This window comes from Pseudophryne corroboree, chromosome 12 (genome assembly GCF_028390025.1).
Source record: "Pseudophryne corroboree isolate aPseCor3 chromosome 12, aPseCor3.hap2, whole genome shotgun sequence".
Taxonomy (NCBI): domain Eukaryota; kingdom Metazoa; phylum Chordata; class Amphibia; order Anura; family Myobatrachidae; genus Pseudophryne; species Pseudophryne corroboree.
The window spans coordinates 14,520,385-14,542,166 of NC_086455.1; the positions used below are offsets into that span (position 1 = coordinate 14,520,385).

At 48.3% G+C, this 21,782-nt stretch overlaps 2 protein-coding genes across 2 annotated transcripts in view; one reads left to right on the forward strand and one right to left on the reverse strand.

Annotated features, from left to right (window-relative positions):
• UBQLN4 (ubiquilin 4) overlaps positions 1-15,413 on the reverse strand; it is a 28,209-nt gene extending 12,796 nt beyond the window's left edge. The window contains exon 1 of the mRNA XM_063947062.1: positions 15,160-15,413. Within this exon, the coding sequence (XP_063803132.1) occupies positions 15,160-15,297 (138 nt within the window). The 5' untranslated portion in view covers positions 15,298-15,413. The remainder of the gene's footprint in view (positions 1-15,159) is intronic.
• Positions 15,414-15,642: 229 nt separating this feature from the next.
• LAMTOR2 (late endosomal/lysosomal adaptor, MAPK and MTOR activator 2) lies at positions 15,643-21,185 on the forward strand. Its single transcript, XM_063947063.1, has 4 exons — positions 15,643-15,900; positions 18,916-19,078; positions 19,759-19,848; positions 20,662-21,185. Exons 1-4 carry the CDS (start codon positions 15,833-15,835, stop codon positions 20,716-20,718), a joined length of 378 nt encoding a protein of 125 aa, XP_063803133.1. The 5' UTR covers positions 15,643-15,832; the 3' UTR covers positions 20,719-21,185.
• Positions 21,186-21,782: the final 597 nt, after the last annotated feature.

Here is a 21,782-nt window from a genome sequence, read left to right on the forward strand (position 1 = left end):
CACCTCCTTTCTGGCTTTGACCAGGGTAGGAATGACCTCTTCCTGAATGCCTTTTCCCTTAGGATCCGGCGTTCCACCGCCATGCCGTCAAACGCAGCTGCGGTAAGTCTTGGAACAGACATGGTACTTGCTGAAACAAGTCCCTTCTTAGCGGCAGAGGCCATAAGTCCTCTGTGAGCATCTCTTGAAGTTCCGGGTACCAAGTCCTTCTTGGCCAATCCGGAGCCATGAGTATAGTTCTTACTCCTCTACGTCTTATAATTCTCAGTACCTTAGGTATGAAAAGCAGAGGATGGAACACATACACCGACTGGTACACCCACGGTGTTACCAGAACGTCCACAGCTATTGCCTGAGGGTCTCTTAACCTGGCGCAATACCTGTCCCGTTTTTTGTTCAGACGGGACGCCATCATGTCCACCTTTGGTAATTCCCAACGGTTTACAATTATGTGGAAAACTTCCCCATGAAGTTCCCACTCTGCCGGGTGGAGGTCGTGCCTACTGAGGAAGTCTGCTTCCCAGTTTCCATTCCCGGAATGAAACACTGCTGACAGTGCTATCACATGATTTTCCGCCCAGCGAAAAGTCCTTGCAGTTTTTGCCACTGCCCTCCTGCTTCTTGTGCCGTCCTGTCTATTTACGTGGGCGACTGCCGTGATGTTTTATCCCACTGGATCAATACCGGCTGACCTTGAAGCAGAGGTCTTGCTAAGCTTAGAGCATTATAAATTTACCCTTAGCTATATTTATGTGGAGAAAAATCTCCAGACTTGATCACACTCCCTGGAAATTTTTTCCTTGTGTGACTGCTCCCCAGCCTCTCGGGCTGGCCTTCGTGGTCACCAACATCCAAAACTGAATGCCGAATCTGCGGCCCTCTAGAAGATGAGCACTCTGTAACCACCACAGGAGAGACACCCTTGTCCTTAGATATAGGGTTATCCGCTGATGCATCTGAAGATGCGATCCGGACCATTTGTCCAGCAGATCCCACTGAAAAGTTCTTGCATGAAATCTGCCGACTGGAATTGCTTCGAAGGAAGTCACCATTTTTTTACCATGGCCCTTGTGCAATGATGCACTGATTTTAGGAGGTTCCTGACTAGCTCGGATAACTCCCTGGCTTTTTCTTCCGGGAGAAACACCTTTTTCTGGACTGTGTCCAGAATCATCCCTAAGCACAGGAGACTTGTTGTCGGGATCAGCTGCGATTTTGGAATATTTAGAATCCACCCCTGCTGTTGTAACAGTATCCGAGATAGTGCTACTCCGACCTCCAACTGTTCCCTGGACTTTGCCCTTATCAGGAGATCGTCCAAGTAAGGGATAATTAAGACGCCTTTTCTTCGAAGAAGAACCATCATTTCGGCCATTACCTTGGTAAAGACCCGGGGTGCCGTAGACAATCCAAACGGCAGCGTCTGAAACCGATAGTGACAGTTCTGTACCACGAACCTGAGGTACCCTTAGTGATAAGGGCAAATTTGGGACATGGAGGTAAGCATCCCTGATGTCTCGGGACACCAGATAGTCCCCTTCTTCCCGGTTCGTTATCACTGCTCTGAGTGACTCCATCTTGATTTGAACCTTTGTAAGTGTTCACATTTTTTTAGATTTAGAATAGGTCTCACCTAGCCTTCTGGCTTCAGTACCACAATATAGTGTGGAATAATACCCCTTTTCTTGTTGTAGGAGGGGTAATTTAATTATCACCTGCTGGGAATACAGCTCGTGAATTTTTTCCCATACTGCCTCCTTGTCGGAGGGAGACCTTGGTAAAGCAGACTTCAGGAGCCTGCGCAGGGGAAACGTCTCGACATTCCAATCTGTACCCCTGGGATACTACTTGTAGGATCCAGGGGTCCTGTACGGTCTCAGCGTCATGCTGAGAGCTTGTCAGAAGCGGTGGAACGCTTCTGTTCCTGGGAATGGGCTGCCTGCTGCAGTCTTCTTCCCTTTCCTCTATCCCTGGGCAGATATGACTCTTATAGGGACGAAAGGACTGAGGCTGAAAAGACGGTGTCTTTTTCTGCAGAGATGTGACTTAGGGTAAAAAACGGTGGATTTTCCAGCAGTTGCCGTGGCCACCAGGTCCGATGGACCGACCCCAAATAACTCCTCTTCCTTTATACGGCAATACACCTTTGTGCCGTTTGGAATCTGCATCACCTGACCACTGTCGTGTCCATAAACATCTTCTGGCAGATATGGACATCGCACTTACTCTTGATGCCAGAGTGCAAATATCCCTCTGTGCATCTCGCATATATAGAAATACATCCTTTAAATGCTCTATAGTCAATAAAATACTGTCCCTGTCAAGGGTATCAATATTTTTAGTCAGGGAATCCGACCAAGCCACCCCAGCTCTGCACATCCAGGCTGAGGCGATCGCTGGTCGCAGTATAACACCAGTATGTGTGTATATACTTTTTATGATATTTTTCCAGCCTCCTGTCAGCTGGCTCCTTGAGGACGGCCCTATCTATAGACGGTACCGCCACTTGTTCTGATAAGCGTGTGAGCGCCTTATGCACCCTAAGGGGTGTTTCCCAACGCGCCCTAACTTCTGGCGGGAAAGGGTATACCGCCCATATTTTCTATCGGGGGGAACCCACGCATCATCACACACTTCATTTAATTTATCTGATTCAGGAAAAACTACGGTAGTTTTTTCACATCCCACATAATACCCTCTTTTGTGGTACTTGTAGTATCAGAAATATGTAACACCTCCTTCATTGCCCTTAACGTGTGGCCCTAATAAGGAATACGTTTGTTTATTCACCGTCGACACTGGATTCAGTGTCCCTGTCTGTGTCTGTGTCGACCGACTAAAGTAAACGGGCGTTTTAAAACCCCTGACGGTGTTTTTGAGACGTCTGGACCGGTACTAATTGTTTGTCGGCCGTCTCATGTCGTCAACCGACCTTGGCGCGTGTTGACATTATCACGTAATTCCCTAAATAAGCCATCCATTCCGGTGTCGACTCCCTAGAGAGTGACATCCCATTACAGGCAATTGCTCCGCCTCCTCACCAACATCGTCCTCATACATGTCGACACACACGTACCGACACACAGCACACACACAGGGAATGCTCTGATAGAGGACAGGACCCACTAGCCCTTTGGAGAGACAGAGGGAGAGTTTGCCAGCACACACCAAAAACGCTATAATTATATAGGGACAACCTTATATAAGTGTTTTCCCTTATAGCATCTTTTTTATATATTTCTAACGCCAAATTAGTGCCCCCCCTCTCTGTTTTAACCCTGTTTCTGTAGTGCAGTGCAGGGGAGAGCCTGGGAGCCTTCCCTCCAGCCTTTCTGTGAGGGAAAATGGCGCTGTGTGCTGAGGAGATAGGCCCCGCCCCTTTTTCGGCAGCCTCGTCTCCCGCTCTTAACGGATTCTGGCAGGGGTTAAATATCTCCATATAGCCCCCGGAGGCTATATGCGAGGTATTTTTAGCCAAAAAAGGTTTTCATTTGCCTCCCAGGGCGCCCCCCTCCCAGCGCCCTGCACCCTCAGCGACTGCCGTGTGAAGTGTGCTGAGAAGAAAATGGCGCACAGCTGCAGTGCTGTGCGCTACCTTAAGAAGACTGAGGAGTCTTCTGCCGCCGATTCTGGACCTCTTCTCGTTTCAGCATCTGCAAGGGGGCCGGCGGCGAGGCTCCGGTGACCATCCAGGCTGTACCTGTGATCGTCCCTCTGGAGCTAATGTCCAGTAGCCAAGAAGCCAATCCATCCTGCACGCAGGTGAGTTCACTTCTTCTCCCCTAAGTCCCTCGTTGCAGTGATCCTGTTGCCAGCAGGACTCACTGTAAAATAAAAAACCTAAGCTAAACTTTTCTAAGCAGCTCTTTAGGAGAGCCACCTAGATTGCACCCTTCTCGGCCGGGCACAAAAATCTAACTGAGGCTTGGAGGAGGGTCATAGGGGGAGGAGCCAGTGCACACCACCTGATCCTAAAGCTTTACTTTTTGTGCCCTGTCTCCTGCGGAGCCGCTATTCCCCATGGTCCTTTCAGGAACCCCAGCATCCACTAGGACGATAGAGAAACAGCGTTATAATTCTGTCTGTACCATAAAAGGAGGTCAGCCACCTAAGTGTCAGCTTTTCACCTGGGAGGAGATCATGATAAAGTTCCCTTTCTGCTTTTTACATTTAACCATGGAAAGCCATTCTGATTAAACAGAGCTTCTGTGTGACTTAAACAAGAGTACTCCCACATCAGAGAGGATTTGATGACCCAGCTATTTAACAGATATCCATTCAGGCACTACTGCAATACCTCATGCCTCTGTGAGGTTAGTCATTCACAGTCCATGTACACTGGTTCATGATAAACACCACGAAACCTAGGCGAAACTCTTGCCTCACTTCAAACATTCATCCAGCAATTGGCAAGAGACTAATTACTGAATTCCCAGTGAGACCACGCGTTTCACAACTCTGGCAACACTCAGCTGCTTCAGCAGGATGGTACAATAATGACGAGGCGTCTGCAATGGCCCATAAGTCATCTGTGTCAGGGGCTGCCTGGCAAACTCCATAGGGACCGACAACGATTTCTGCAGATCATGAGTACACAACTAGGAGTAAATGTGGATCTCACATAGGTATTCTTTAGAATAAGAAGTAGTGTCAATATCCTCAGTGAGAGAGTTCAAAAACGTTCTGCAAAAATAAGAATTTACTTACCGATAATTCTATTTCTCGGAGTCCGTAGTGGATGCTGGGGTTCCTGAAAGGACCATGGGGAATAGCGGCTCCGCAGGAGACAGGGCACAAAAAAGTAAAGCTTTTACCAGATCAGGTGGTGTGCACTGGCTCCTCCCCCTATGACCCTCCTCCAGACTCCAGTTAGGTACTGTGCCCGGACGAGCGTACACAATAAGGGAGGCAATTTGAATCCCGGGTAAGACTCATACCAGCCACACCAATCACACCGTACAACTTGTGATCTAAACCCAGTTAACAGTATGATAACAGAAAGAGCCTCTTAAAGATGGCTCCTTAACAATATAACCCGAATTTGTTAACAATAACTATGTACAGTATTGCAGATAATCCGCACTTGGGATGGGCGCCCAGCATCCACTACGGACTCCGAGAAATAGAATTATCGGTAAGTAAATTCTTATTTTCTCTATCGTCCTAAGTGGATGCTGGGGTTCCTGAAAGGACCATGGGGATTATACCAAAGCTCCCAAACGGGCGGGAGAGTGCGGATGACTCTGCAGCACCGAATGAGAGAATTCCAAGTCCTCTTTTGCCAGGGTATCAAATTTGTAGAATTTTACAAACGTGTTTTCCCCCGACCACGTAGCTGCTCGGCAGAATTGTAATGCCGAGACCCCTCGGGCAGCCGCCCAAGATGAGCCCACCTTCCTTGTGGAATGGGCCTTAACAGATTTAGGCTGTGGCAGGCCTGCCACAGAATGAGCAAGTTGAATTGTGTTACAAATCCAACGAGCAATCGTCTGCTTAGAAGCAGGGGCACCCAACTTGTTGGGTGCATATAGTATCAACAGCGAGTCAGATTTTCTGACTTCAGCCGTCCTTGAAATGTATATTTTTAAGGCTCTGACAACGTCCAACAACTTGGAGTCCTCCAAGTCGCCAGTGGCCGCAGGCACCACAATAGGTTGGTTCAGGTGAAACGCTGATACCACCTTAGGGAGAAAATGCGGACGAGTCCTCAGTTCTGCCCTATCCGAATGGAAGATTAGATAAGGGCTTTTATAAGATAAAGCCGCCAATTCAGATACTCTCCTGGCGGAAGCCAGGGCCAGTAACATAGTCACTTTCCATGTGAGATATTTAAAATCCACCTTTTTCAATGGTTCAAACCAATGGGATTTGAGGAAATCTAAAACTACATTTAGATCCAACGGTGCCACCGGAGGCACCACAGGAGGCTGTATATGCAGTACTCCTTTAACAAAAGTCTGTACCTCAGGAACTGAGGCCAATTCTTTTTGGAAGAATATTGACAGGGCCGAAATTTGAACCTTAATAGATCTCAATTTGAGACCCCTAGACAATCCTGATTGTAGGAAATGTAGGAAACGACCCAGTTGAAATTCCTCCGTCGGAACACTCCGATCCTCGCACCACGCGACATATTTTCGCCAAATGCGGTGATAATGTTTCGCGGTGACTTCCTTCCTTGCCTTAATCAAGGTAGGAATGACTTCTTCTGGAATGCCTTTCCCTTTTAGGATCTGGCGTTCAACCGCCATGCCGTCAAACGCAGCCGCGGTAAGTCTTGAAAGAGACAGGGACCCTGTTGTAGCAGGTCCCTTCTCAGAAGTAGAGGGCACGGGTCGTCCGTGACCAACTCTTGAAGTTCCGGGTACCAAGTCCTTCTTGGCCAATCCGGAGCCACTAGTATTTCTTACTCCTCCTCACCGTATAATCTTCAATACCTTTGGTATGAGAGGCAGAGGAGGAAACACATATACTGATTTGTACACCCAAGGTGTTACCAGTGCGTCCACAGCTATTGCCTGTGGATCTCTTGACCTGGCGCAATACTTGTCCAGTTTCTTGTTGAGGCGAGACGCCATCATGTCTACCATTGGTCTTTCCCAACAGTTTATTAGCATGTGGAAGACTTCTGGATGAAGACCCCCCTCTCCCGGGTGTATATCGTGTCTGCTGAGGAAGTCTGCTTCCCAGTTGTCCACGCCCGGGAAGAACACTGCTGACAGTGCTATTACGTGATTCTCCGCCCAGCGAAGAATCTTGGCAGCTTCTGCCATTGCACTCCTGCTTCTTGTGCCGCCCTGTCTGTTTACATGGGCGACCGCCGTGATGTTGTCCGACTGAATCAACACCGGTTTTCCTTGCAGGAGTGGTTCCGCCTAGCTTAGAGCATTTTAGATTGCTCTTAGTACCAGAATGTTTATGTGAATAGACTTTTCCAGGTTCGTCCATACCCCCTGGAAGTTTCTTCCTTGTGTGACTGCTCCCCAACCTCTCAGGCTGGCGTCCGTGGTCACCAGGATCAAATCCTGTATGCCGAATCTGCGGCCCTCCAATAGATGAGCCTTTTGCAACCACCACAGAAGATATACCCTTGTCCTTGGCGACAGGGTTATTCGCAGGTGCATCTGAGGATGCGACCCTGACCATTTGTCCAACAGATCCCTTTGGAAAATTCTTGCATGGAATCTGCCGAATGGAATTGCTTCGTAAAAAGCCACCATTTTTCCCAGGACTCTTGTGCATTGATGTACAGACACCTTTCCTGGTTTTAGGAGGTTCCTGACAGGTCGGATAACTCCTTGGCTTTTTCCTCGGGAAGAAAAACCTTTTTCTGAACCGTGTCCAGAATCATCCCTAGGAACAGCAGACGTATCGTCGGAAAACAGCTGCGATTCTTGGAATATTTAGAATCCAGTCGTGCCGTCGAAGAACTACTTTAGATAGTGCTCTTCCGACCTCCAACTGTTCTCTGGAACTTGCCCTTTTTAGGTCGTGCAAGTAAGGGATAATTTAGATGCCTTTTTTCTTTGAAGAAACATCTTTTCGGCCATTACCTTGGTAAAAAGGCCCGGGGTGCCGTGGATAATTCAAACGGCATCGTCTGAAACTGATATTGACAGTTCTGTACCACGAACCAGAGGTACCCTTGATGAGAAGGACAAATTTTGGACATGGAGGTAATCCTTGATGTCCAGGGACACCATATAGTCCCCTTTTTTCCGGTTCGCTATCACTGCTCTGAGTGACTTTATCTCGATTTGAACCTTTTATGTAAGTGTTCAAAACATTTTAGATTTAGACTATGTGTCACCAAGCCGTCTGGCTTCAGTACCACAATATAGTGTGGAAAAATAATACCCTTTTCCTTGTCGTAGGAGGGGTACTTTGATTATCACCTGCTGGATATACAGCTTGTGAATTGTTTCCAATGCTGCCTCCCTGTCGGAGGGAGCCGTTGGTAAAGCAGACTTCAGGAAGCTGCGAGGAGAAGATGTCTCGACTCTCCAATCTTTACCCCTGGGATAATACTCGTACGATCTAGGGGTCAACTTGCGAGTGATCCCACTGCGCCCTGAGACTCTTGAGACTACCCCCCCACCTTGAGTCCGCTTGCACGGCCCCAGCGTCATGCTGAGGACTTGGCAGACGCGGTGGAGGGCTTCTTTTCCTGGGAAAGGGCTGCCTGCTGCAGTCTACTTCCCTTACCTCTATGTCTGGGCAGATATGACTGGCCTTTTGCCTGCATGCCCTCATGGGAAAGGAAAGATTGAGGCTGAAAAGACGGTGTCTTTTTTAGCTGAGATGTAACTTGGGGTAAAAAAAGGTTGGATTTCCCAGCTGTTGCTGTGGTCCCCAGGTCCGATGGACCGACCCCCAAATAACTCCTTCCCTTTATACAGCAATACTTCCATCTGCCGTATGGGAACTGTATCACCTGACCACTGTCGTGTCCCTGACATCTTCTGGGAGATATGGACAACGCACTTATCTTGATGCCAGAGAGCAAATATCCCTCTGTGCATCTCACATACATATATATAGAATGCATCCTATTAAATGCTCTACATGAATAAAATATTTTCAGTCAGGGAATCCGACCAAGCCAACCCAGCACTGCATCTCCAGGCTGATGGCGATCGCTGGTCGCAGTATAACCACCGTATGTGTGTATATACTTTTTAGGATATTTTTCCAGCTTCCTATCAGCTGGCTCCTTGAGGGCGGCCGTATCTGGAGACGGTAACGCCACTTGATAAGCGTGTGAGCGCCTTATCACCCTAAGGGGTGTTTCCCAACGTACCCTAATTTCTGGCGGGAAAGGGTATAACGCCAATATTTGCTATCGGGGTAACCCTACGCATCATCACACACTTCATTTTATTTTATCTGATTCAGGAAAAACTACAGGTAGTTTTTTCACTCCCACATAATACCCTTTCTTGTGGTACTTGTAGTATCAGAAACACGTAACACCTCCTTCATTGCCCTTAACGTGTGGCCCTAATGAGAAATACGTTTGTTTATTCACCGTCGACACTGTATTCAGTGTCCGTGTCTGTGTCGACCGACTGAGGTAAATGGGCGTTTTTAAAACCCCCGACGGTGTTTCTGAGACGCCTGGACCGGTCCTAATAGATTGTCGGCCGTCTCATGTCGTCAACCGACCTTGCAGCGTGTTGACATTCTCACGTAATTCTCTAAATAAGCCATCCATTCCGGTGTCGACTCCCTAGAGAGTGACATCACCATTACAGGCAATTTCTCCGCCTCCTCACCAACATCGTCCTCATACATGTCGACACACACGTACCGACACACAGCACACACACCGGGAATGCTCTGACAGAGGACAGGACCCACTAGCCCTTTGGGGAGACAGAGGGAGAGTCTGCCAGCACACACCCAAAACGCTATAATTATATAGGGACAACCTTATATAAGTGTTTCTCCCTTATAGCATCTTTTATATATATACAATATCGCCAAAATCAGTGCCCCCCCTCTCTGTTTTAACCCTGTTTCTGTAGTGCAGTGCAGGGGAGAGCCTGGGAGCCTTCTCTCCAGCTTTTCTGTGAGAGAAAATGGCGCTGTGTGCTGAGGAGATAGGCCCCGCCCCTTTTTCGGCGGCCTCGTCTCCCGCTATTTTTGAAGTTAGGCAGGGGTTAAATATCTCCATATAGCCTCTGTGGGCTATATGTGAGGTATTTTTTGCCTCTAATAAGGTTTTTATTTGCCTCTCAGAGCGCCCCCCCCAGCGCTCTGCACCCTCAGTGACTGTTGTGTGAAGTGTGCTGAGAGGAAAATGGCGCACAGCTGCAGTGCTGTGCGCTACCTTTATGAAGACTCAGGAGTCTTCAGCCGCCGATTTTGGACCTCTTCTCTCTTCAGCGTCTGCAAGGGGGCCGGCGGCGCGGCTCCGGTGACCATCCAGGCTGTACCTGTGATCGTCCCTTTGGAGCTAGTGTCCAGTAGCCAAGCAGCAAATCCACTCTGCACGCAGGTGAGTTCACTACTTCTCCCCTAAGTCCCTCGTTGCAGTGATCCTGTTGCCAGCAGGACTCACTGTAAAGTAAAAAACCTAAGCTAAACTTTCTCTAAGCAGCTCTTTAGGAGAGCCACCTAGATTGCACCCTTCTCGTTCGGGCACAAAATCTAACTGGAGTCTGGAGGAGGGTCATAGGGGGAGGAGCCAGTGCACACCACCTGATCTGGTAAAAGCTTTACTTTTTTGTGCCCTGTCTCCTGCGGAGCCGCTATTCCCCATGGTCCTTTCAGGAACCCCAGCATCCACTTAGGACGATAGAGAAAGAATATTAAGTACGTGAAATCTGGATTCTCTAGGCTCTTGAAGACTGAAACCTGCTGTCTGTATACCTCCTGTAGCAATATTCACATGAGTATATTAATATTCTAAGGAGAATATTCTAAGGAGTTCTTAATTTACTCATAGTGGCATCCATTGTTTGAGGGGTGAGGTGGAACTACTAGAGCAGGGGTGGGGAACCTTTGGCCCTCAAGCTGTTGAACTATACATACCAGCATGCCTTGCTACAGTTTTGCTATTTGGCCATGCTAAAACGGTTGCAGGGCATGCTGGGATGTGTAGTCCAACAGCTGAAGGTTCCCCACCCCTGCCCTAGAGGGTCTAGTGCTGGCTGCTTCCTTCTGTGCACCAACTGGATTGCAGAGTGTTTAGTTTGTCCATTCTGTGACTAGCCTGAAAGTGCTGATCATAGCATAGCACAGCTGCAGCGAGGGGACATCTCTCAGTCACAGGTCCTGTTTCCCCCATGAGAGACCCTAAATAGTAGCTACGTATGTCTGTTTAGACGGCTATTAGCCGCAGGGATCTCTTCTTGCAGCCTCCTGAGGAAGGAGAAGGAATGTGTGCAAAGTCCGTGGTTTGGGAGCCCTAACCACTTCTTTAGACGGGTTTAGCTGCTTTGCACGGTTTAATCCGGGGCTTTTAGGCGCAACAACACAAATTCCGAACAGAGAAACAATTAAGTTGCTCCGTTGGGCGCCTATTCTTAGACGCCCAGCAAGGAGCCCCGCAAAAACATATGAATCACCCCCAAAGTGTTTAAAGCTGTCTACAGTACTGCTTTGGAAGCCATATAGGCACCCGAAGTGCCGATTTATACATACGCACTTACCGCCTCTTTAGTTGGTGTGAGCTCTGCATTTTATGCAGCTGTTCAGGTCCAAACGGAGCACCCAACAGAGAGCCGCGGGTGCAAACAACTGAATCGCCCATTCACCCAGAAGTCACAGACAATGCTGTACATCACCACTTCAAGCTCTTGCGTTATGCTGTCATTACAGAGAGGTGATAATTGGACACTTAAATCTCCCTGGTCTGGCCATAAGCGATTGGTGATAACCAATCTGTGGGACTATTAGCCAGAGCAGTGCGCATAACCCTACAGAAAGGGCCATAAGGACACCTGACTGCAGGGAAATGACAGTATGTGATGGTTATGTATTGGAGGCACTTGTACGGGGAGCGGGAGCAGTGCATGGATTTACACTGCAATACGTCGGGTCAAGCAGGTTAGGAGAAGCCAGACAATTTGATTCTCTAAAGTAGTAACGTACCTTGTGAATCCATAAAAAAAAAAAAGAGAGAAGAGGACTATAGGAAACAAAGCCCAAAGGTAGCGGAGACAATGCCGAGTATAGCGGAATGAGTGGATGCTATTTAGACACGAGCTCGCTGCAGAACACAGATCACATTCAGAGTAGGGACCAGTATGTACACAACAGTTCTCTAACATCTAGACTGGCGATATGTGTTTGCAGGACACAAGTCTGTGACTGGGTACATCAACGTTCCGGGTACACTAGAGGAACAATCAAGATTGTGACCATTTAATGCAAAAATCATACACCTGGGTCTCAAAAGCCACAACGGATATATGTATATGTCAATTGCAGGGGAGGAGAGTGATCTGTGGCTCCGCAATTAAGAGGAGTATGACCCGCCGCTTGAAAGATGAAATACGTTACACCGGAACCGGCAGAGGGACAAACCATCATTACATATCAAATATCATTTGTCATTTACTCTGCTTGTTGTGATCTAAGCTTTCTGTACCAAATGTTATCGCACACTGTCCCCTCCTCTACCTTATGTTTGTAAATGGGAATATCTACAAGCCCTTTGGAGGAAGACACCATATGCCGTTATAATGACCTTAAAAGGGTAATTTGCCCGTTCTGCTATATATTCAGACTATGCGTCTCTTTCTCTATATCACCAGCTCCGACATGGAGTGAAACACAAAGTGGCGATTCATTTATAACCACAATATACTACACTATGGGGTCGATTCAATTCACCGACCGTTGAATAGTGCCAGGAATTAGCTCCAGTCGCTATTCAATTCAGCTCAAGTTAAGTCGGCGAAGGACCGTTCTCCCGGACTTAACAGATTGATTTGTCGGGAGAACGGGCATTCTCCCACTTAACTCCCCACCCCGATGCTGATTCCCGACAGAATCAGCCTCGCGCGGCAGCACTTTTGTCGGATTTCCTCTCTCAACCCCCTGGGGCGAGAGAAGAATTCCCGACAATTGAGTGTCGCTTAACTGTACTGAACAGCGCTGGTACCTAATTCCCCGCGCTATTCAACCGTTAGTAAATTGAATCGACCACTATAATACTGTCATTAGTTTTATGAACATTTAAACAAGAGAAAGCAGCAAATAAGGAAACCCTGTTTATATTTTGGATTTTATGTAGCCAGGCAATAGGCTGGCACAGTATAGTCTTCGGTTGCTTAGGGTGAGGAATTTCTAGTAGACCGAGGAGTGATTGGGGAGAACCCACAGAGAATACAACGTTCAGATCTGCAACTATAGGGATGTAGTGGGCAGACTGATGGACAGAATCCCGACGATCAGGAGACCAGTGCGGAAATCCCAACAACTGTCAGAATGCAGACGCCAGAATCTAGAACATAAGTATGCCAGTTATGGGCAGGGGCGGGGGTTTGGTGTGTTAGGGTTAGACTGCGGGAGTAGAAGGGCTAGGGTTAGGCTGCGGGTTGGGGTAAGTTTAGTTTGCCCCACCTGTCGGGATATCGACAGTCGGTGTGTCGGTATTCTGACTGCCTGCTTCCTCACTGCTGTTATCCCGTTCAAACCCCAACTATATAGAACAGGTTTAGGAGACATTTCATCATCTAAAAGCAGAGATGGGGAACCTTTGGCACTCTAGCTGTTGAGCCACACATCACCGCACGCCCTGCAATAATTTTAGCATGGCCAAATAGCAAACCTGTAGCAGGGAATGCTGGGATGTGTAGTTCAACAACAGCTAGAGGGCCAAAGGTTTCCCACTTCTGATATAAAGGGTGATGTATAGGTGGGATGACCTGCCTGCAAAGGGCATGATACAGAAGGGGAAATTAACAAAAGGATGTCCTAAAATCTGTACTAAAACAAAGAGCCAGACCAGACCTGAGGCTATTAGGGACTATGTGCCAAGTGGTTCCGGTCTGCAAACAAATCTATATTAATGCAACATTTACATCATCACTTGATGGTGCCAACATACGTCCAAAGATCAAGTCTGATCATCTATACAGACAGCGCCCCACGTCTATCACAGGCTAACCCACTACTTACCACTGTGACACAGCTCTTCCCTTCCTGATGCTTTATAATAACTGGTGATTCTTTAGACACAATAGTTTTACATTAGTTTCCTTTTAAACATAGTGTAATAAAATTAAAATGTAGCATCCAATTTCCAATCATAAACTACTTATATACTGTTTTATCTCCCAGAAGTGGGCTCGTTTTATTTTCTGAGAGCAGCAACTTATACCATCATTAGTGTACAAGGGCGGGATGTACTAAGCTTAGAGAAGGGATCATTTCACTGTGATAAAGTACCAGCCAATCAGCTCCTGCCATGTCACAGGCTGGGTTTTAACAATGACAATTAGGAGCTGATTGGCTTTTACTTTCATAGTGAAATTATCACTTCTCTAAGCTTAGTACATCCTGCCCTCAGTCTCTCCTTCACTTCTATTCTAAAAGGGCCCCACACACTGGCCGATTACACTGAGCGATATAAACGATCTTGTTCATTAATCAATGAGATATCGTTCAGCGTGTATGCACTAACGATGAGCGTCCCCGTGCTCGTTTATTGTTGGTGCCAGCTCCTTTAAACATGCAAGTCAATATGGACAATCTCGTCTATATTAGCATGCAGGGCTATGGGGCCGGGGGGAATGAAGAAACTTCTCTCCCCCTGTCACCCAACCCCCCCACCAGTATCGGCCGTTGGGCTCCTTGTCAAGTATGTAGGGCCCTTAAGACTAGGTTTGTAAAACAACCCCAATAATTACAGGACCTGCATGTGTTAGGAAGAGCAATGAACACCCAACAATTCTGTAAATACTAATGTGTTTTGGAATCCATAGAACTGGGAGGGGGGTGGCATAGTATGATGGCACCCAAAAGCCTGGAGGGGGGAGGGGGTCCTAGTACAACAGCACCCTGACCCCTAGGGAGGGTGTGGGCTCCAGTACAACGGCACCCTGACCCCTAGGGAGGGTGTGGGCTCCAGTACAATGGCACCCTGACCCCTAGGGAGGGTGTGGGCTCCAGTACAATGGCACCCTGACCCCTGGAGAGGGTGTGGGCTCCAGTACAATGGCACCCTGACCCCTGGAGGGTGTGGGCTCCAGTACAATGGCACCCACACACCTGGAGGGTGTGGGCTCCAGTACAATGGCACCCACACACCTGGAGGGTGTGGGCTCCAGTACAATGGCACCCTAGCAACTGGGGGGAGGGGGCTCTAGTACAATGGCACCCTAGCAACTGGGGGGGGGGGAGGGGGCTCTAGTACAATGGCACCCTAGCAACTGGGGGGGGGGAGGGGGCTCTAGTACAATGGCACCCTAGCAACTGGGAGGAGGGGGGGTATCCTCGTACAATAGCACCCTAGCAACTGGGAGGGGGGGGGGAGCGAATGGGGTTCTAGTACAATGGCACCCTGACACCTTGGGGAGGCCTGGAACGATGATACCCATACACCTGGGGTGTTTCTGACCTTTCCCGCCCCTATCTGCATAGGCAGCAGCCCCCTGCCCAATCACTGAGCCCCCAGCACCGTCCGAGCCCTTCCCCAGCTCTCACCTCCCGCACACACGCCGTCTCCCCGATCACGATCTCCTCCTTGTCCTTAGGCGTTTTCACTGTGACCCGGATGAGGCCTTTCCCCGGCGCCGGCACGGGGGTGCTGGAGGCCGCACCGTCAGCGCCGCTCTCCGCCATCTTCTTTACACCCGCCCACCCCGCGAGAAAGAGCAGAAAGGGGGAGTGTCGCCGGCTGAGAGGAGAACGACAACTCCGCGCTTTTGTCTTCACGGATACGACGTGCAGCGCCCCCCGGCGGCCCGGACGACCCCGCACACGGCTGTGCTGCGTCATTCTCCTCACCACCTGACCTCTCACCGCCAATCAGGGCGCAGAGACAGGTCCCGTCGTATCTAAACAAATGGAGCGTGACACGCAACGTGCGTTCCAAGGCCTAGTCTGTTACTATGGCAACGGGAGCCAGCAGGCATTTTCTGTCCCTCACCTAGTGTATTTATTGGTTATTATACTGCGCTCAGCAGTCGTTGCTGTGAGGGGAACGAGATACTGCCATGGTTTCCGGGCGTTGGTATATAAAGTGGTTTCTAGTCATTCGGACTACAATTCCCAGCATGCTTTGCGTCGCGGCATGTTGGGCGGAGTCGGGTCACATGATGAGATATTAGGAAGTAGGAGAGACTGCTTTCTGGCTTGGTTCTAGTGCAGTATTATTATGTTACGGCCCAAAGCTCTGACCCAGGTGCTGAGCCAGGCCAACACTGGTGGTGTGCAGAGCACCCTGTGAGTATGCAGCCCCTGCCACATTACTCTGCTTCTCCCACTTATTCTCCTTCTCTGACTTGTGCTGGCCTCTGCTTCTCCCACTTATCCTTCTCTGGCCTGTGCTGGCCTCTGCTTCTCCCACTTATCCTTCTCTGACCTGTGCTGGCCTCTGCTTCTCCCACTTACCCTTCTCTGACCTCTGCTTCTCCCACTTATTCTCCTTCTCTGACCTGTGCTGGCCTCTGCTTCTCCCACTTATCCTTCTCTGGCCTGTGCTGGCCTCTGCTTCTCCCACTTATCCTTCTCTGGCCTCTGCTTCTCCCACTTATTCTCCTTCTCTGACTTGTGCTGGCCTCTGCTTCTCCCACTTATCCTTCTCTGACCTGTACTGGCCTCTGCTTCTCCCACTTATCCTTCTCTGACCTGTGCTGGCCTCTGCTTCTCCCACTTATCCTTCTCTGGCCTCTGCCATTTATCCTTCTCTGACCTGTGCTGGCCTCTGCTTCTCCCACTTGCCCTTCTCTGACCTCTGCTTCTCCCACTTACTCTTCTCTGACCTGTGCTGGCCTCTGCTTCTGCCACTTATCCTTCTCTGGCCTCTGCCATTTATCCTTCTCTGACCTGTGCTGGCCTCTGCTTCTCCCACTTGCCCTTCTCTGACCTCTGCTTCTCCCACTTACTCTTCTCTGACCTGTGCTGGCCTCTGCTTCTGCCACTTATCCTTCTCTGGTCTCTGTTTCTCCCACTTATCCTTCTCTGGTCTCTGTTTCTCCCACTTATCCTTCTCTGGTCTCTGTTTCTCCCACTTATCCTTCTCTGGCCTCTGCTTCTCCCACTTATCCTTCTCTGGCCTCTGCTTCTCCCACTTATCCTTCTCTGGCCTCTGCTTCTCCCACTTATCCTTCTCTGGCCTCTGCCACTTATCCTTCTCTGGCCTCTGCTTCTCCCACTTATCCTTCTCTGACCTGTGCTGGCCTCTGCTTCTCCCACTTATCCTTCTCTGGCCTCTGCCATTTATCCTTCTCTGGCCTCTGCTTCTCCCACTTGCCCTTCTCTGACCTCTGCTTCTCCCACTTACCCTTCTCTGACCTGTGCTGGCCTCTGCTTCTCCCACTTATCCTTCTCTGGCCTCTGCCATTTATCCTTCTCTGGCCTCTGCTTCTCCCACTTGCCCTTCTCTGACCTCTGCTTCTCCCACTTACCCTTCTCTGACCTGTGCTGGCCTCTGCTTCTCCCACTTATCCTTCTCTGGCCTCTGCTTCTCCCACTTATCCTTCTCTGGCCTCTGCTTCTCCCACTTATCCTTCTCTGGCCTCTGCTTCTCCCACTTATCCTTCTCTGGCCTCTGCTTCTCCCACTTATCCTTCTCTGGCCTCTGCTTCTCCCACTTATCCTTCTCTGGCCTCTGCTTCTCCCACTTATCCTTCTCTGGCCTCTGCTTCTCCCACTTATCCTTCTCTGGCCTCTGCTTCTCCCACTTATCCTTCTCTGGCCTCTGCTTCTCCCACTTTTCCTTCTCTGGCCTCTGCTTCTGCCACTTATCCTTCTCTGGCCTCTGCTTCTGCCACTTATCCTTCTCTGGCCTCTGCTTCTGCCACTTATCCTTCTCTGGCCTCTGCTTCTGCCACTTATCCTTCTCTGGCCTCTGCTTCTGCCACTTATCCTTCTCTGGCCTCTGCTTCTCCCACTTATCCTTCTCTGGCCTCTGCTTCTCCCACTTATCCTTCTCTGGCCTCTGCTTCTGCCACTTATCCTTCTCTGGCCTCTGCTTCTGCCACTTAACCTTCTCTGGCCTCTGCTTCTGCCACTTATCCTTCTCTGGCCTCTGCTTCTGCCACTTATCCTTCTCTGGCCTCTGCTTCTGCCACTTATCCTTCTCTGGCCTCTGCTTCTGCCACTTATCCTTCTCTGGCCTCTGCTTCTGCCACTTATCCTTCTCTGGCCTCTGCTTCTGCCACTTATCCTTCTCTGGCCTCTGCTTCTGCCACTTATCCTTCTCTGGCCTCTGCTTCTGCCACTTATCCTTCTCTGGCCTCTGCTTCTGCCACTTATCCTTCTCTGGCCTCTGCTTCTGCCACTTATCCTTCTCTGGCCTCTGCTTCTGCCACTTATCCTTCTCTGGCCTCTGCTTCTGCCACTTATCCTTCTCTGGCCTCTGCTTCTCCCACTTATCCTTCTCTGGCCTCTGCTTCTCCCACTTATCCTTCTCTGGCCTCTGCTTCTCCCACTTATCCTTCTCTGGCCTCTGCTTCTCCCACTTATCCTTCTCTGGCCTCTGCTTCTCCCACTTATCCTTCTCTGGCCTCTGCTTCTCCCACTTATCCTTCTCTGGCCTCTGCTTCTCCCACTTATCCTTCTCTGGCCTCTGCTTCTCCCACTTATCCTTCTCTGGCCTCTGCTTCTCCCACTTATCCTTCTCTGGCCTCTGCTTCTCCCACTTATCCTTCTCTGGCCTCTGCTTCTCCCACTTATCCTTCTCTGGCCTCTGCTTCTCCCACTTATCCTTCTCTGGCCTCTGCTTCTCCCACTTAACCTTCTCTGACCTGTGCTGGCTTCTGCTTTTCCTTCTCAAAACTGCTGGCTTCTGCTTTTCCCACTTTTTCTTCTCAAACCTCTGCTGGGCTCTGCTTTTCCCACTTATTCTTTGCAAAAACTGTGCTGTGCTCTGCTTTTCCCACTTATTCATTCTACTTGGTTTAAGTGACTGGAGTCATGAGTTATTTGACGATCAATCTAGGCAAGGCTCCAATTGAAAATTAATTGGGAAAAGCATAACATGACTGTACCCTATGCAGTGACGCCAGGTTGGCACCTATTTATTTGGGTGCCATTGCAATGGGTTACTACCACAGAAACATTGGGAGGTAGCCCCAGGGTGCTGAATAATGTATTCTTGTTTCTCTTCCATGGATGAGTCCCAGGTGGTAAAGATATACAATAATGTTTTATGACGAATGTCGTCTTTTAGACTCTCCTGACCAAATCTCCGGTGCCAGGAACAGGTTGGTAAATCCTCTGTGGTTTATTCCTCAGGCTCCTGAACAATGAAGGCTCTCTACTTGCATATTCTGGCTATGGTGACACAGACGCCCGAGTTACAGCTGCTATTGCTAGTAACATTTGGGCTGCCTATGATAAAAATGGACATCAAGCCTTCAACGAGGACAATCTTAAATTCATCCTTATGGACTGTATGGTAAGTCACTTCAGCTCTCACCCCACACTGTGGCTCAGACCTGGCTTAGGACAAATGGCAGCTTTTTCACTAGTATAACTTATTTTTGTATATACACCGTGCCCGTCAGTAAGCGCCACCTTCCACTTGCAGGAGGTATAAGGCAGTGGTTCTCAAACTCTGTCCTCAGGACCCCACCCGGTTCACGTTTTCCATGTCTCCCAGCAGCTGCACTGTGTATCACTAACTGTCACATTTAAAAAATCTACAGGTGACCTGGAAAACATGGACCGTGTGAGATCCTGAGGACAGAGTTTGAGAACCTGTGGTATAAGGGAATGAAATGGAACAGTGACTGTATATGTGAAGAAATAGGAACTTTATTATTTTGAAGTGACAGAACTCTCATTATAATAAGTTTCGTGGACAACGGTCATTCTTTATTTAGTTTTAACCTTTTTTTTTATGGTCTTATACAAAATCTGGCTATCACAACAGCTTTGAGAAGTTTCTGCAGTGCATGTTTACAGGATCTCCCCAAAGATCAATTTGGATTGGACAGCGGGAACTCGCCCACTGCGCTCTGAGGGAACTGTGAAAACTTGTACAATGTGAGGAGATCACCCGTGTAAACAATAGACACGGCTCTCTAGGAAGTGAATCAGATGCTCATAAATTGCTTGTTTGTTGTTGCGTCACAGGAAGGCCGCGTTGCGATTACAAGAGTGTCAAACCTGTTGTTGTGTATGTATGCCAAGGAGACTGTTGGATTTGGCATGTTAAAAGCTAAGGTAAGCGATAAAAAAATACTTGATGCATTCATGTACAAAAATAATGCATAAAACACAAGTGATGACAAGATATATACATTTCTGTAAATAATACGTATATAATCTGCGAGTGCGGATGTAATCACTTCTGTGTTTATTAACAAAAACCTGTGCAAGGAATATAGGCCTTCTCTCCTTTACCCTCTCCTAAAGCCTCTTTCATCAAGGGAGGGTGCGCTAGGGCTAACATAGTGCAAGGACTTTGGCTCGCCAGCTGTTGTTGAACTACACATTCCAGCATTCCCTGCAACCGTTTTAGCATGACCAAATTGCAAAACTGTTGCGGGGCATGCTGGTATGTGTAGTTCCATCCCTGCTCTAGTGCCTAACCCTAACAGTCATCCTGATACTCACCTTTGGGATGTCTGTGCTGCGGTGCTGCGATTTCCGAGTGATGTTGGGATTCCGGTGTCTGTCACATGATGCCGGCTTTCCTGACTCCCGGGATGCCAACTGCATCCCGTTGTGGGGCATCATTTGATATTTTTGTAACTTTTCGACCTCTGCACTTGTTCATTGTATGGCTAACCAGCAGCCAGTGGTGTTCTCTATAACTGCAGTGGTTGTCCTGAGTGAATAGATCGGGAGAGACCTGACTGATGCACAAGGTTCTTGTAGTCACAGTGACTACGTGCACACAGTGCTTTCAAAGCAATATCTAACATGAACTTTTTCGTACTTTATTACCACTTATGACAGAGCATTGTATGATGTGTAAAGGAAAAGGAATACTTTTATGTTCTGTAATGGTTCTCTTTCTGCCTCCTTTACTAGGCCCAAGCTCTAGTGCATTACCTCGAGGAGCCTCTGAACCAGGTCTCTGCATGTTAAGAGAATGAAGATTGTTACGAGGTTCTCCAAGCTGCAACACGCCAGCAAACCCACAGATACCTCACCAAAAGACACAAGGACTCACAATCCTTTCCCAGCGTGACGACTGCTTCTGCAAGTGACTGTTCGATGCTGCCCTAGTTTCCCGTGTTATAAATTATCTCTATTGTACACTAACGGAAGTCTGAATTACAGTAAAAGGCATCACTAGTAATAAAAAAAATCAATATAGAACCAAATGACTTTGGATTGAGTGTTACCGGTTATTTCATTGCAGCAAGGTTTAGTTTTTGTTTACTCTGGCGTTTTGTGATAATGACCCTTCAGTGTAATAGGACTGATTAGCTTTTAGCCACTGGTCTAACCTTTCCGTCGGGTCACTAGTGAAGACGATGACTCCGGCTTGTTGTAAAAATCTACAACCCAAAAATGTTGTAAAGATAATGTAATAAAATCTAATAAGTTTCGTTTTTGTTATTGGCAAAAGTTTTTCAACTTATTTATAAACAAAAAAAAAAAAAAAAACAGCCTAGCAATTAACTGGGATCTCTACTGAGATTGTGGGGCACAAGTCACTCTTTTTAGATCAGAGGTTCCCAAACTGTGTGCCGTGGCTCCCTGGGGTGCCTCGGGACACTTGCAGGGGTGCCCTGGGTTGGAGGTCCAGGACCAATTCAAATTATTCATGGTCAATATAATAGGCAAAACCAGTGCTGGTGGCTGCCAGTCATAAAATATGTGGCCAAACAGAAGCAGATCTTGTCCGTCACCACATAACTGACCCTAAGGATCAATCTACTTAATGTAATATTTCTTTCTACATTTCTCAATAAGAAATTTTTGGCCTAGGGGTGCCGTGAAAAAAATTCTGATATTCTAGGGCGCCGTGATTAAAAAAAAGTTTGGAATCCACTGCTTTAGACAATAGATTGTAGTCAGATTTTTGTTAATCAGAATCAGTGGTTACCTATAATATCTGTAATGTAATATTAAGCTGACTGTAGACCGCATCCTTGGGGTGTGAGGAAGTTCAAAGTTCCCCCATAATGCAGAACCAACCAGGG